General features: G+C 42.9%; 1 protein-coding gene across 1 annotated transcript in view; it reads left to right on the plus strand.

The window, feature by feature from the left end:
- ntsr1 (neurotensin receptor 1 (high affinity)) overlaps nt 1–14,264 on the plus strand; it is a 99,915-nt gene that overhangs the window by 50,308 nt on the left and 35,343 nt on the right. Inside the window, exon 3 of the mRNA XM_005744640.1 lies at nt 13,785–13,869. Within this exon, the coding sequence (XP_005744697.1) occupies nt 13,785–13,869 (85 nt within the window). The remainder of the gene's footprint in view (nt 1–13,784; nt 13,870–14,264) is intronic.

Here is a 14,264-nt window from a genome sequence, read left to right on the forward strand (position 1 = left end):
CCAAAAATGAGATTCAGTACATGTTGGACCTGAGAGCAAAACTCCACACTTTGGGGAGGTTGTCACGGGAGAATTTGCTCCAGGCTCAGCAGCGTCAGCAACGCCTGTATGACAGAGGGGCTAGACTCAGGCAATTTTCACCAGGAGATAAAGTGCTTGTGTTACTCCCTTCTTCCAGCTCGAAGTTGCTCGCCAAGTGGCATGGTCCCTTTGTGGTCACACGGCGTGTCGGGGACGTGGACTATGAGGTCGCTCGGTCGGACAGGGGAGGAGCCGCGCAGATTTATCACCTCAATCTCCTCAAACAGTGGCGCGAGGTCGAAACCGCTTCTCTGGTGAGCCTGGTGAAGGAGAGAGATGAGTTGGGGCCTGAGGTGCCAAATTCTATCATTCCCACCTCCCTCCCTTGTGAATACCATCTCACACAGGCCCAGAGAGGATGGGAGTAATAGAAGAGTCGCACAGGGCCTGGTGTAGCCCCATCGTTCTGGTGGCGAAGAAGGATGGGTCTATACGGTTCTGTGTCGACTATCGCAGGGTGAACGAAGTGTCACGCTTTGATGCCTACCCCATGCCTCGGGTCGACGAGCTCCTGGACCGGTTAGGCACGGCCCGCTTTTTCACGATGCTGGACTTAACCAAGGGCTATTGGCAGATTCCCTTGTCTGCCGAGGCCAGGGAGAAAACGGCCTTCTCCACTCCGTACGGTTTGTACCAGTTCGTGACACTCCCGTTCGGCCTGTTTGGGGCCCCGGCCACTTTCCAGCGTCTCATGGACCGGGTACTGCGTCCGCACGCGGCGTATGCTGCCGCCTACCTGGATGACGTGATCATCCACAGCGACACCTGGGCGGAGCATGTGCTGCGGGTGGCTGCGGTCCTGGAGTCCCTGAGGGGGGCGGGGCTCACGGCCAATCCGAAGAAGTGCGCGGTTGGACGGAGGGAGGTGCAGTATCTGGGGTACCACCTGGGGGGCGGGCAGGTGCGTCCACAGGTGGAGAAGACGGCGGCTATCGCATCCTGCCCGCGCCCCAGGACGAAAAAGGAGGTGAGACGGTTCTTGGGTTGGCGGGTTACTATCGTCGCTTTGTGCCGGGGTTTGCGCAGCTAACCAGCCCCCTGACCGATCTCACTCGAAAGGGTGCCCCAGATCTGGTCCAGTGGACGGGGCCATGCCAGGCGGCGTTTGTGCGAGTGAAAAACGCTCTCTGTGGGGAGCCGCTGCTTCACACTCCTAACTTTTCCCTCCTGTTTGTTCTGCAGACTGACGCCTCGGACAGAGGGCTGGGAGCCGTTTTGTCTCAGCAGGTGAGGGGGGCTGACCGCCCTGTCCTATACATCAGCCGGAAGCTAGCGGAGCGCGAGCGCCGGTACAGCACAGTGGAGAAGGAGTGCCTGGCCATCCGGTGGGCGGTCGGCTCCCTGCGCTATTACCTCCTGGGACGCTCATTCACCCTCTGTTCGGACCACGCCCCGCTGCAGTGGCTCCACCGCATGAAGGATGCCAACGCCCGGATCACCCGGTGGTATCTGGCGTTGCAGCCCTTTAAGTTCAAGGTGATCCATAGGCCGGGGGCACAGATGGCAGTGGCCGATTTCCTCTCTCGCTCGCGAGGGGGGGAGTTGGCTCGGCCGGACGGCTCCCCGGCCTCGAACGGGCGGTGGGGGTGTGTGGCGGAGGCGTGGCCCCGGGCGCAGCTGCAGGGGAGGAGTGGAGCAGAAGGCTCAACAGGGCGGCGCTGCGAGGCCGGTAAGAACAGCTGATGGTGTTTATGTACTGATGATGGTCTCCCTCCGCTGTGTTTTTATAGTGAGACGGGGAGGAGCGGGAGGGAGAGATCAGCTGGGCTCGTGAGCTGTCAGGCTGTACGACTGAGTCAGCTGTCCAAACAAAACACGTCAATAAATGTGGAAATTGGCCTGAGATGTTACCACAAATGCACGCAAATGCACGCACACGCATAATTGCGTGTGCGTGCATTTGTGCCTGGTGTACTCCACACCACCCTTTACAGCTCTAGTCCAAAAATGTAATTTCTGTGTGGTAACAATTGTTCTTCTGATAATTATTTACCATGTTGTCAATAGTTGTGGTCAATAAAATGCAGCTGTATGAAAAAAAAAGTACACCTTCTTTCTTTATTAAAGCTTTACACATCGGGACATAATTAAAAATAAAATCCTCAGCAATTGGGCACACACAAGCCGAAGCAAAGAAGCACTGTGTGAAAAACTAAGTAGACTTTATTGCTTCCATAGAAATTACAAGGGTAACTAGCAACCAGGTACTGCTAATCAGGTGCACTTGAGTAACTGATCATCTGTAAATATAAAGCAGAAGTTTTTGCAGTTTGCTGTTCTGAAGCATTCTTTGCCACCCATCAATCTGGGAATGGTTTGAAGCTTCTTTCCAAATAATTTCAAGTCTCTCATTCTACAATGAGAAAGATTATTCACAAATGGAAGTTGCTAATCTTCCCAGGAGTGGAAGTCCCAAGAAATTCTCCCCAAGGTCAGACCATACACTGCTCAGAGAAATTGTAAAAAAAAAAAAAAAGGATATTTTGATTTCACCCATTTAAAGAAACAGCAGAATTTCCAGAAGCATTTTTCCTGATAGGAGTCATATTCAACTACCATAGCCAGCTACTTCATACCACATTTTCTAAAAGAACTGGTTCTTACATGGCAGTTTTCTACTCTGTCTTAGCACTCAGAGCAGTTTACACAACTTGCCTCAGTCATACAAGCACTTTTTTCTATGCTTTTTTTTCTATGTCATTACTTTCTATCATTCACCCATATTTATACTCTGATGAATGCATCAGAGAGCAACGTGGGGTTAGTATCTTGTATAAGGATATTTGGCATGCAGACTGGAGTAGCTAGGGATCAAACGACCAACTTTGCAATTGGCAGATGACCTGCTCTACCTCCTCTACCCGTAGCTCAGGAAGGGTGCAGTGGTTTAACTGACTGGGCCTGGTTCACTTACAGTTTTTTACAGACGCTAGGACTCATTTCTCTGCATGATGTCTGATTCATTCCAGTAACATATATTGAAATTATAAACAGAGATGTGTCCTTGTTTTACACAAGAAAACACTGTGTAATGCTACATGTTGTTAGTGTTTTTTAGGTCATTGTTTTGTGGGTGACAAAGTGTGTTTGTCGGCTGTCAACCTTTGCTAGTGTTCTGGAAGAATGAGTTTATTTGAGACCTGAATAAAGTGCTTTGGTAGTTGTAGTGCATTTTGAATGTGAAATGAACTGCTTTGCCAAGCTGAAGGTCAGTTAGGAGAATTGTGTGAAGAGTTTTGCAAAAGTGACCTAAGTATTGTGAAATGTGTCCTAGCGGTTGTAAAAAAACTGTAATACCTGGCTCGTATGACACTGGCAAAAAACCCTGGAATATATATTTCCATTTATTTGAGAGTCATTGAAAATATCTTTCGTCCCCTGTTTGATGAAACGACACATATCTGATCTCTGGCATTTCATGAAAAATTCACTGTGTAATAAAACATATAATGTCTTTCTATAATAATTCAATTTTCATTCTTCGGACCCATTTGTCAAATCACAGAATGACTTTCAAACTTAACTGGATCAAGGGGGAACGTTGTATTCAAATGGGTTCCATGTTTTCTAATATTCCCAATTATAGCAGTAGTTGCTGTGATCTGTCCTGCTGTACTCAAAGTAATGTCGCACTTTAGTGACAATCCAATTAGCTGGATAATGTCAGGCAAATTAAATACAGAAAAAATACATTTTGTAATGATTTCTCGTACTGTTCTGACTTAGAGTGCTATCATTATCATACAGAGACAGGCAAATCTTAGTTGTAATATGTCTCACATATAATGTGGTCTTGGGTTATGAGAACAGACCAGTCCCTCCCTTCCTTTTACTCCCACTCCATGTCCTTTACTTAATTAGAATTATTCTTCATATGTGTGTGCGATAATTACAGTTGAATAGGTCCAAATTCTGAACCCAGTCAAAACATAACCTGTCTTTGTTTCATCATTGACAATTCAAAAAAAGCTTTTACTACAAAAAACACAAATCTAGTAAAGATTCATGAAATCTGCCCCCAGGGTTTTGTCACTGATGTTTCTGCCTTTATCACCCATCACCCAGAAGATTTCAGTTGCCTTCCCAGCATTGCCAGTACATTATCTGTGCTTGCTTTTGGTAGAACTTTGAATTGGGTCATTATTAATATTGGTGGTCAGAGACTTGTTCAGTACTTGAATTTCAATTTTTGATCTTATTTTTCTTCAAATAAATTTGGTTTGTTTGGTTTAGCTGTAATTGGCTTTTTTAATGCTCACACTTATGTATTTAACATCTAACAACCTACAATTTACAATGCTTTTTGAAATATATACATATATATAGCTTTACATTTTGAAGCTTTTAGAATTGTAGTGGTCTTGCAAGTGTTGTTCTAATTTTAATGCAGGATAAACAGCCCTACAGAGCAAATACTCCCCCAACTCATTCTATTTCAGTATAGAGTGACACTCTACTGCAATTTTCAGTTCTTTATGGTCATACTGCCGTCTCTCATATGTTAATCAGATATCACTCTATGCCTGTGTGTGTGTGTGTGTGTGTGTGTGTGTACTTAGCACAGTAGCAGAACAAAACATGGCTCACTCAAGTTAATAACAATTCACCAGCCTGCAATCGAGGTTTTCCAGAAATTGATCATTTGTCAGAAAACAAGAACCAAATCTAAACATCTGCAAATCTAATGGGCTCGGCCAGAGCACTATGAGGAAGGCTGTAGCTCTCACTTCATTTTAAAGGCATAGATGGAATAAAATAAAGAGACCTATTCACATAAACAAAGAATAAAATGTAAAAAAAAATAATAATAAAATAAAATAAAACTCAGACCATTCTCAATCCGCATAACATAGCAACGATTTGTCACATCCCGAGGCGTCCCATAGGAACGCTAAAGGTAACCTTCTGCTTCCCTATGATATGCGCTGGATTGTGGATAGAATCCAATAGAATGACGCTCCCGGCGGTAACATTTGTTCCAGCAGTGTATTCCAGCCCTAACCCTAATTTTAACCACAGACTTGATCATATTAGATAGTGTTTTCCAAAGTAATTAATGATGATAAAGTAAAACGAAATGTACATGTAGATTCATTCCAAATGGTTCTCATGTTTCCTGACGTTTCCAAACATGTAACATAGAGACGTGTTGGGTGGCCAAAAACGTAACATACCGACGATTTCTCACATGGCATAATATGTTACGCTTTGGGATGTGAACGTGTTGGGAAAATGCCAAGGGGACAGGAAGGATGTACCTATCACTGACCGGAACAAGCTCTAACGGTCATATTCTTTGACTTTACAGGTTGATCAGCTCAAGCTTACAAGTACATAAACACAGTGAGGAAGTATTCATGAATACTTATAAGTTTCATAAGTTAACTTTCACGGCTGGGGCAGCAGTCTTGTGGTGATGAGAAGGAGGATCCAAGTAGCAGACAGCGGCAATGATGTGAGTGAGTTTATTTACAGTGCACAATACATAACAAAAGCGAGGGCTGAACCAAACGTAAACCTAAACTGGGAAAAACTAATAAACAAACCTAAGGACACGGGATGATACGGAGAAAGCAGGGAAGAGAGACGCGGAGAAACACTGATTAACACAGAATAACACAGATGAACCCACGAGGAGCACAGGCAGACACACACACACTATAAATACACACAAGGAAATGAGGGAATGACACACCAGAGGGGAACACAGCTGAACCTAATTAGACACGACGAGACACAAACCTTCAAAGTAAAACGGGAAACTCACAGACTGTTTTACAACACAAATGAACAGAGCACAAGGGGAAGACACAGGTAGGGATAATAAAACACTGAACACCAGAACCAAACCCTAAGAACTAATATAAAAGCAGAAGAAACTAGAAAATAATAACAATAAACTCAAAATGCTGGGTCACCGACCCAGGACCATGACATTAACCTTATATAATTATAAAAACAACATAACTTTTTATTTATAAGGGAAACATGCTTTCAAGTGAAGTCCAAAAAGGTGGGGATAAGATGAGAAAGACTTTTACACACACCAGAACTGTTTCACAGGTTATGGGTTTTTTATATATATATAAAATCATAAATGTATTTTATGTTTACCAACATGCCTACATCTATTTATAATGTACAATGAATTATTCACAAATGCCCCTCCAGATAATTTAGTGTGTACTAAATTTTATCGACACTCAGATAAATCTGTCCAAAAGAGTGAGTACACTTTTCTTTTGTTTGTGTATTTGTACAGTGGTAGTTAGGAATTTACACATTGGGCCCCAGGGATTGGTGAGCCAGAGTTGGGGGTGGGGGTGGAAGGTTGCAGACGACCTTATTAGACAAGTACGGCTCCAAATATTTGAGCTTACTCTTCACCATAGTGCTATGGTTAAGTTCTACTTAGCAATATGAATAAAAAGGCCATGACCGAGGAAGGTACCATGATTTCAGAATTGCTGAACAGACGTATTGACAGTGACAAATAGTAATGAGCAGAATGCTGAGGACTACGTTGTCTTTGTGCTAGAGACTACAGAGAAAAAAGATCTGCCTCTGACTTATTGATTGACTATATGGGTGTAATGCAAACACGCATAAATAAACATGTTCATGTATGCATGATAGCAGGACGTTACATTAATTTAAATTCATTTTCTGGAGACTAATTTAGAACACAACCATAACTAATGTGGTAAGGTATTGTTCATGTTGTAGGAACAACAACTCATGCACACACAAATGCACACTGTTTTTACTTCTTCAGTTTGTTTATGTACTTAAGGTTATGGAAAGACAGGAAATTGCCCTGTTGAGGCTTGTCTCAACAAACAGCGGATGTTATTACACCCACTGAGGAATCAACAACAAAAATATCAATGTTAAGTGTTGCCAACTTTGTGGGATATTGTGAGACAAGTATTTCTTAACAGGGCACAAAAGGATGGAAAACAAAGGACTATCAATCACCTGCTGTAGACAGAATCTCATACCCAGAGATATAAAAGAGTAAATGTATGTTTGACCCAGTAATAATCTCTACTCACAGACATAAAAATCAGCACTTGAATATCTTTGGGGTCTATGTTCTGCTGCCTGCCTATCATGCAGTGATAGGAAATAACAGAGAACAATAAACACTGTTTAGAGAGGTTTCTTTAACTACATGCGTTATGTTGCATTCTGGATATGACAGCGGGGATCTTTAAGAAGCTGCTAGGAAACCAGCAGACATAAATGACAACAGTAGGCATTATCAGCAGCAACTGCCACCAATTATTCAGCCACACTGGGATTTTGAGGTAATAGATAATTAACCTAGGGAGATCACAAACTTTGCTCTATCACTAACTATTCATTCTTACAGGTTACTCCAAAACAATGAAATCTGAATAAAAATGTTTTGTTGTGAAATCAATGAGTTCAGCCTGATGTCAAGTCTGTGTCACACAAGTAAATGGACTGGTTCTTATAAAGCACTTCAGTCTACTTGAGCACTCAAAGTGCTTTATTCACACAAGCACTTTTTCTATACGTTAGTGCCTTCCTTCTAACAGTCACACTCTGATGAATGTATCAGAAAGTAACTTGGGGTTCAGAGTCTTGCATGCTTGGCATGCGGACTGGAGGAGCCAGGAATTGAACCACCAATCTTTAAAATACCAAGTTATAACTATCAGGTCTTTAAGTCTGACGACATTAGCTGTGTCTGGGCCCAAACTCTGCTGCAGGTCCCTAAGTAAAACAATCACTGCAGCATCACTGAGAGTTGAAAAACTGTCTAAATTCTTTCAACTGTAATAAAATGATCAGTGTGGCTGCTCTACCGGGTGTAATAATTAAGTTTAACATCCAGGCATCCATGAAAACAGATTTTATTCAATTTAATGGAGTTGGAAGTTAGCAGGGAGTTAGCTTGCTAGTTTCCATCTAAATATAATATACCATGTTCAGACTGAGGGATTTCTGAAACATTTAAAACTTACAGCTCTGCTATCACTTCCGACATAAATGAAAACAGAACTAAACAGCAGTGGCATTCATAGGGTTACTGAAGTTTGGCTAGCTGGTATATAACAATGTGCTACGTGATCACTAGCGACATAGCTATGTTAGCATAATATAAACAGTGAAGCTGGAGGATGAACACTAACTTTTTTCCACTCGATAAAAGTTAATGTTAACGGTTCCCGATGGTCAGGGACAAATGCAATCTAAACTAAACTTTAAAATGATTAGTGGCAATAAAAACGGAGAGGCCAACAGTGATCACAGACTGTTTAAGGGGCTTGTTGAGATTAAATAGAACAAGATACAAAGCATTAAAACATTTTAAAAATATAAAAGCCTTATAAGAAGCAGCAGCGATGAGATGATTCAGGAGGCCGATCACATGGGAAGCGGCGGCAACTCCAGGGCAGGTCTGGGGTTTGTCCTTGATGGTGAGGCTCCTTAGCCCACAGATCTGGAGGACGATGGCGGCGCCAAATAAAACTTCAGGTGGCCTGGAAGGTGGCCTGTGATGGTGTGGTTGGTTGATGGCCGAGGAGGAGAAGGAGTACGTGCAGGCTGTGGCTGAGCAGGATGTGGACATGCATTCCACGCAGGATGTGATCTGGCAGGTGTGCAGACCAGACAGCGCAATGACCTCTGGTGGAAACATGGCTGGACCAGACTGCACAGAAACCTCTAGTGGAACAGGATGAGAACCAGACGGTGCGGAGAGCTCTGTTGGAGCAGAACCAGATGGTGATGTGGAGATGTGGAGATCATATCTGGCTGGATAAGCTTGCCTGAGTTCCCAGCAGATGACGCAGGCGGCTGGGTCGGCTCGCTCAAGCTCTCAGCAGTGACAGAACAATGAGACTGCTCAGCTGAGCTCCCAGCTGAGACAGGTGGAGGCGGAGTTGGCTAAAGTTGTGCAGATCACACCCCCTGCACACAACTCCACAGCTAAGGCTACTGTGAAGTGCTGGCCATTTTCCTCATGGGAATGGATACAGTGCTGGTGCTTGCCGAACACCAGCCACCCCCTCCCAGTGGGTGCAATGACAGGCTGAGTGTCAGCTGTCCCCACCCTAGGAACAGGGACAGGCGCAGGAACAGGCCAGATACCAGTTGCCTCCACTCAAGGAACAGATTCCGGTGCAGAGGAGGACTTGGCCATGGCTGCCCTCACCTGTGGAGTAGGTGACTGTGGAATAGCTGTTCAGCTGTGCTTCCCAGGTGTTTTCACTTTGCCCTTTTCCTGAGTCCTGCACAATGGGTCCAAAACCTGTTGACAGCTTACCATAACACAACGCTAACAAGCTCTACAACTTCAAAATGGCCTGACCCGAAGACCAAAATAACAATCTTCACACATTTAATGTTACATTAATGTTTCATCACTAAGTACACACATGTCTATACTTTTCAAGAAACTTACACTTTCACTGATCTTTACAGTAAAAGTAAAAACAATCATTCATTCCTGGACTGCGCTGTGCACATTGAAGAGAACGGCAAACTCAACATCGAAGTTTACCGGAAGCCCACACACACGAACCAGTACTTCCTCTTTGACTCCCATCACCCTTTGGAACACAAACTTGGGGTAATCAGGACCCTACACCACCGGGCAGAACATGTTCCCTCTAAGCCTGAAGGGGAAAAAGAAGGAACACACACATGTAAAGGAAGCACTCAAAACGTGCGGCTATCCTAAATGGGCGTTCTTAAAGTCAGCAAAGAGGCACAGAAAAGAAGATCAGACACCAGCGAGGGAGGACAGACGCAACAACATTGTCATCCCCTATGTAGCCGGTGTATCAGAGAAACTCAGGAGAGTTTTCTCCAAGCATGACATCCCAGTGTATTTCAGACCCAGCAACACGCTCAGACAGAAACTGGTTCACCCGAAAGACAAAACGCCAAAACACAAACTTAACAATGTGGTGTATGCTGTACAGTGCAGCGAGGAATGCTCAGACCTCTACATTGGAGAGACCAAACAGCCACTTCACAAGCGCATGGCACAACACAGAAGAGCCACCTCCACAGGACAAGACTCAGCAGTCCATCTGCATCTTAAGGATAAAGGACACTCTTTCGAGGATGCCAATGTTCACATTTTGGACAGAGAGGACAGATGGTTTGAAAGAGGAGTGAAAGAAGCCATCTATGTCCACTGTGAGCGACCATCTTTGAACAGAGGCGGGGGTTTACGACACCAACTCTCTGCCATCTATAATCCAGTTTTGAGATCCCTTCCCAGATGCCTTAACGCCCACTCACATCCTGGGCCATCTGACCTCAGGAATTCGCATGATAAGGTGGGGCCAGGTTTCACAATGAACACACCCGAAACTCTGGCTGATTGGGACCCACGCCCAGTTTCCCACCTTGGCTCAGGCGATTAGAGGATCATCAGGGGGTCCTTTTGTCCCTCTGTGGGGGGTCACTCCCACTAGGTTTATATCTGGGACTCTCCACCATTTGACCTTAGAACTGAAGAAGCTTCTCGGATGAGAGGTGAAACGTCTTCAAGCAACTTAAAGAAGTCCAGACGCTTTTCTTTGCAAGCTCCTTTGACTACGATGACCTGGATGACTGAGAACCTTCACAGACAATCATTCATTCATTCATTCATTAAGTCAAAGTTAAAGTAAACTTTATTGTCATCTCTGCTATATCCAGTCCAGCATACAGAGAGATGAGATGATGAGGCTCTGGTTTCATCAGTGCAAAGCAAGCTAATAAATAGATATAAAAATGAGAAGAAAATAAATAAATATCCGCTTGAGAGTTACAATTAGAATTTACAGTTGGTGTGGTTTAAAGTGACCAGTGTAGCAGCTTGTAAACCCAGTTCAACCCAGAGTGAATAAGATTGTTCATAGGGCAGCATAAATTGCCCATAGTGTAAATGACCTTTAAATTTGGTAAATATTTTTTACATTTGTTTGAAAGGCACTTTGGTTTTATTTTTGAAATCCGTGCTTTTATTTTGAAACAGGAAACTGGCTCTAAACCGCTAAAGGGCTGTTAGTAACGTTTCTTTTAGGATATGGTAAATAGTGTGCCTTAAAGTGAAAAATATGTACGTTTACTTTGCCAATTAGTACCTGGCTGACAGTGGCACAAGGTTTGTTAATGTTTCCTTTAACGGAATAAGTTACATGCAATCAAAATGTCGTTTAATAGAGTTTATGTTGTTAACCTTGACCTTTATGTGTAGTTGTAAGTTAGTGAGGTGATATAATGAATTGAGTGATGTAAATTTGATGTAAATGCTATATGTGAGCAGGAGAAATTTGTTTCCTTTGATGTTATGGTATTAATATTGCTGGTTTTGTTTTGCTCCTAGCTCTTACGGTGTCTTCACTGAATGTTTCAATAAAAACATTTCCAATAAAACCTCTGTGAAGCATCAGTATAAGAGACCATCATTCAGCCAGGGATGCTACACATAGAGTAGTGTGTCTTACAGAGGTAGTGGTGTGCAAAGCGCAAAAAAAGTCAGTTAACAGATTGTGTGGGTGTGTTTGGGGGGAGGGCTGGTAGTGAGTTCAGGAGTCTGATGGATCTGGCCCCGATGCTGCGGTAGCGTCTGCCTGATGAGAGGAGAGAAAAGAGTCCATGTGAGGGGTGTGACAGGTCGAGCACGATACCTGAGGCCTTACTGATGCAGCGATTTGAAAGATGACTGTAGCAGAGGGAGAGATGTTCCAATGATCTTGGTAGCTGCTTTAACAATCCGTTGTAGTTTGCTGAGATCATCAACATTGCAGTTTCCAAACCACACGGAGATGCAGCTGGTCAGAACACTCTCTATTGTCCCTCTGTAGAACATAGTGATGTTGGGAGGAGAGAGGTTGGCCCGCTTCAGACATCTCAGGAAGTGGAGGCGCTGCTGGGCCTTTTTGGTGATGGAGGTGGTGTTGGTGGTCCAGGTGAGGTTGTCTGAGATGTGAACTTACATGTTAGGTATACAGTAATCTGCTATTTGGGGATAATGCCTAGCTATAGGTTTCACATTTATGCTTTCAACTTTAATCGTCAGCCATATCTAGGTAATAATGGATCGCATTTATATAGCGCTTTTTGGGCCCTCAAAGCGCTGTACAGTTCCACTATTCATTCACTCTCACATTCACACACTGGTGGAGGCAAGCTACAGTTGTAGCCACAGCTGCAGACTGACAGAAGTGAGGCTGCCATATCGCACCATCGGCCCCTCTGGCCATCACCAGTAGGCGGTAGGTAAAGTGTCTTGCCCAAAGACACAACGACCGAGACTGTCCGAGCCGGGGCTCGAACCGGCAATCTTCCGGTTGCAAGACAAACTTTCAACTCTCTTTACTACTACTCTAGGTACTTTACTCTTTTGGAAAAAAGGAGTTTATGTGACACTGACACTGACAGCATTTTGCAAGATTTAAGAGGTCGTCAAAGCAGTTTTTCCATATGGTCAAATACAGTGGTCCCCAGTATGCTGTATCCAGTGACCAAAGAATACTGAACTAGGAGTCTTTCTTCCCTCCTGTGTTACTCCAAATCAAATACCCTTGTGTGGTGATGAGTTCTGAGGGTATTTATGTAATCTGTTGGATGGAATCCAGCAAAGTAGTAATCTTGGGGTTCATTGCACTTTTTTTCTATATGTAAATTCCCTTGCTCAACTTTTATCAATAAATGTTTGTATCATTCTCTCAGTCTCTGAAGACTATTTATTGAGTTTATTTCATCAATTTTCTTACATGGATTTTAGTCATATATAATGCAACTGATGATGTACAACTAATTTAAATATACCTAATATTAATGGTTCTTTTGTTCCGTCTGACTTTTACATACATTTTTCAAGTATTGAATTATACAAACTTAACCACAAGGTCCACATAAGGTAAACATTTGCATGAGCTAAGGGCTACTCAAATACTATACTTCGGTAGTATAGTAATTACTATAGCAATTACGGAGGTTCCATAAAAACAGAAACAGACTGGTCGAGCTGCAAAGATCTGCAGGAAAAAGGGGTAAATTAATCAAATAAATTAAGCACATAGTGCTGATAATAGTGTTTATTGTCTCAGTCTCTCTGTGTTGGTTTGAGCAGAACATTTATGATCCTGTCCAGTTCTTAAAAATGAATATTCTACCTGAATATTTTTGACAGTGTACGAGTCCCTTTTGGATCAGAAAGACTCCTACAGCATTATCTACTCTGAGTTTTAAGTGAAACTGAAATATTTGCCAGCTGGTTGACATAGTGCGTCATCATGAACATGATAAAAAATCAGTACAGGGAATTTCCAATATCCATAAAAAAGGTCTCTCTTTTATTACAAAATAAATCATCTGGTTGTTAACAAATTATGACAGGAGATACTGGATTCAATCCATGTGGTTTTTGATTTCAAAAATTCAACTGAAAAATAATTTCAGTGATGTGTACAGGAAATTTATTGACACTGTCACAATACTGTTCTGTTGATCTTTTAAATAAAAAATTCACTGGTTTCTTTGTTCTGATGTCCTTGGTATAAATCAACAATCAAAGCATTTGTTTAAGCCTGATTCCTAATTACTTGTGTCAACATCCTGCACAGTGTGCAAATGAGTATTTTCCATTAACAAATCAATTTTCTGTTTTTCTGTGTCTGTTTGACTAGTTACTAGTTTCTAACACTTCCCCTCTTCCTTGTGTTCAGGAGCTGTGGTAATAGCCTTTGTGGTCTGCTGGCTGCCCTATCACGCTCGCCGTCTCATGTTTTGCTACGTGACTGAGTGGTCAGAGTGAGTAACGATTCCTCTCAGTCTTTCATGCAAGGGAACATTCACTACTTGGTTTAGTCCACGGGTCAGCAACCTTTAACACCCAAAGAGCCACTTGGACCCGGTTTCCACGCAAAAGAAAACACTGGGAGCCGAAAATACTTTTTGAAATCTAAAATGAAGATAATACTGTATACATTGTTTTTTTTTACCTTTATGCTTTGTGTGAATAAGTAAAGTTTATTTATTAAGTGCTTTTCACAGACAGACAGTCACAAAGCACTGTACACAAATATTAAAATAAATGGTAAATGGTAAATGGCCTGCATTTGTATAGTGCTTTTCTAGTCCATAGGACCCCAAAGCGCTTCACACTACATTCAGTCATTCACCCATTCACACACACATTCACACAC

This window comes from Pundamilia nyererei, unplaced genomic scaffold, assembly GCF_000239375.1.
Source record: "Pundamilia nyererei isolate P.nyererei 1_Seehausen unplaced genomic scaffold, PunNye1.0 scaffold00147, whole genome shotgun sequence".
Lineage (NCBI taxonomy): Eukaryota > Metazoa > Chordata > Actinopteri > Cichliformes > Cichlidae > Pundamilia > Pundamilia nyererei.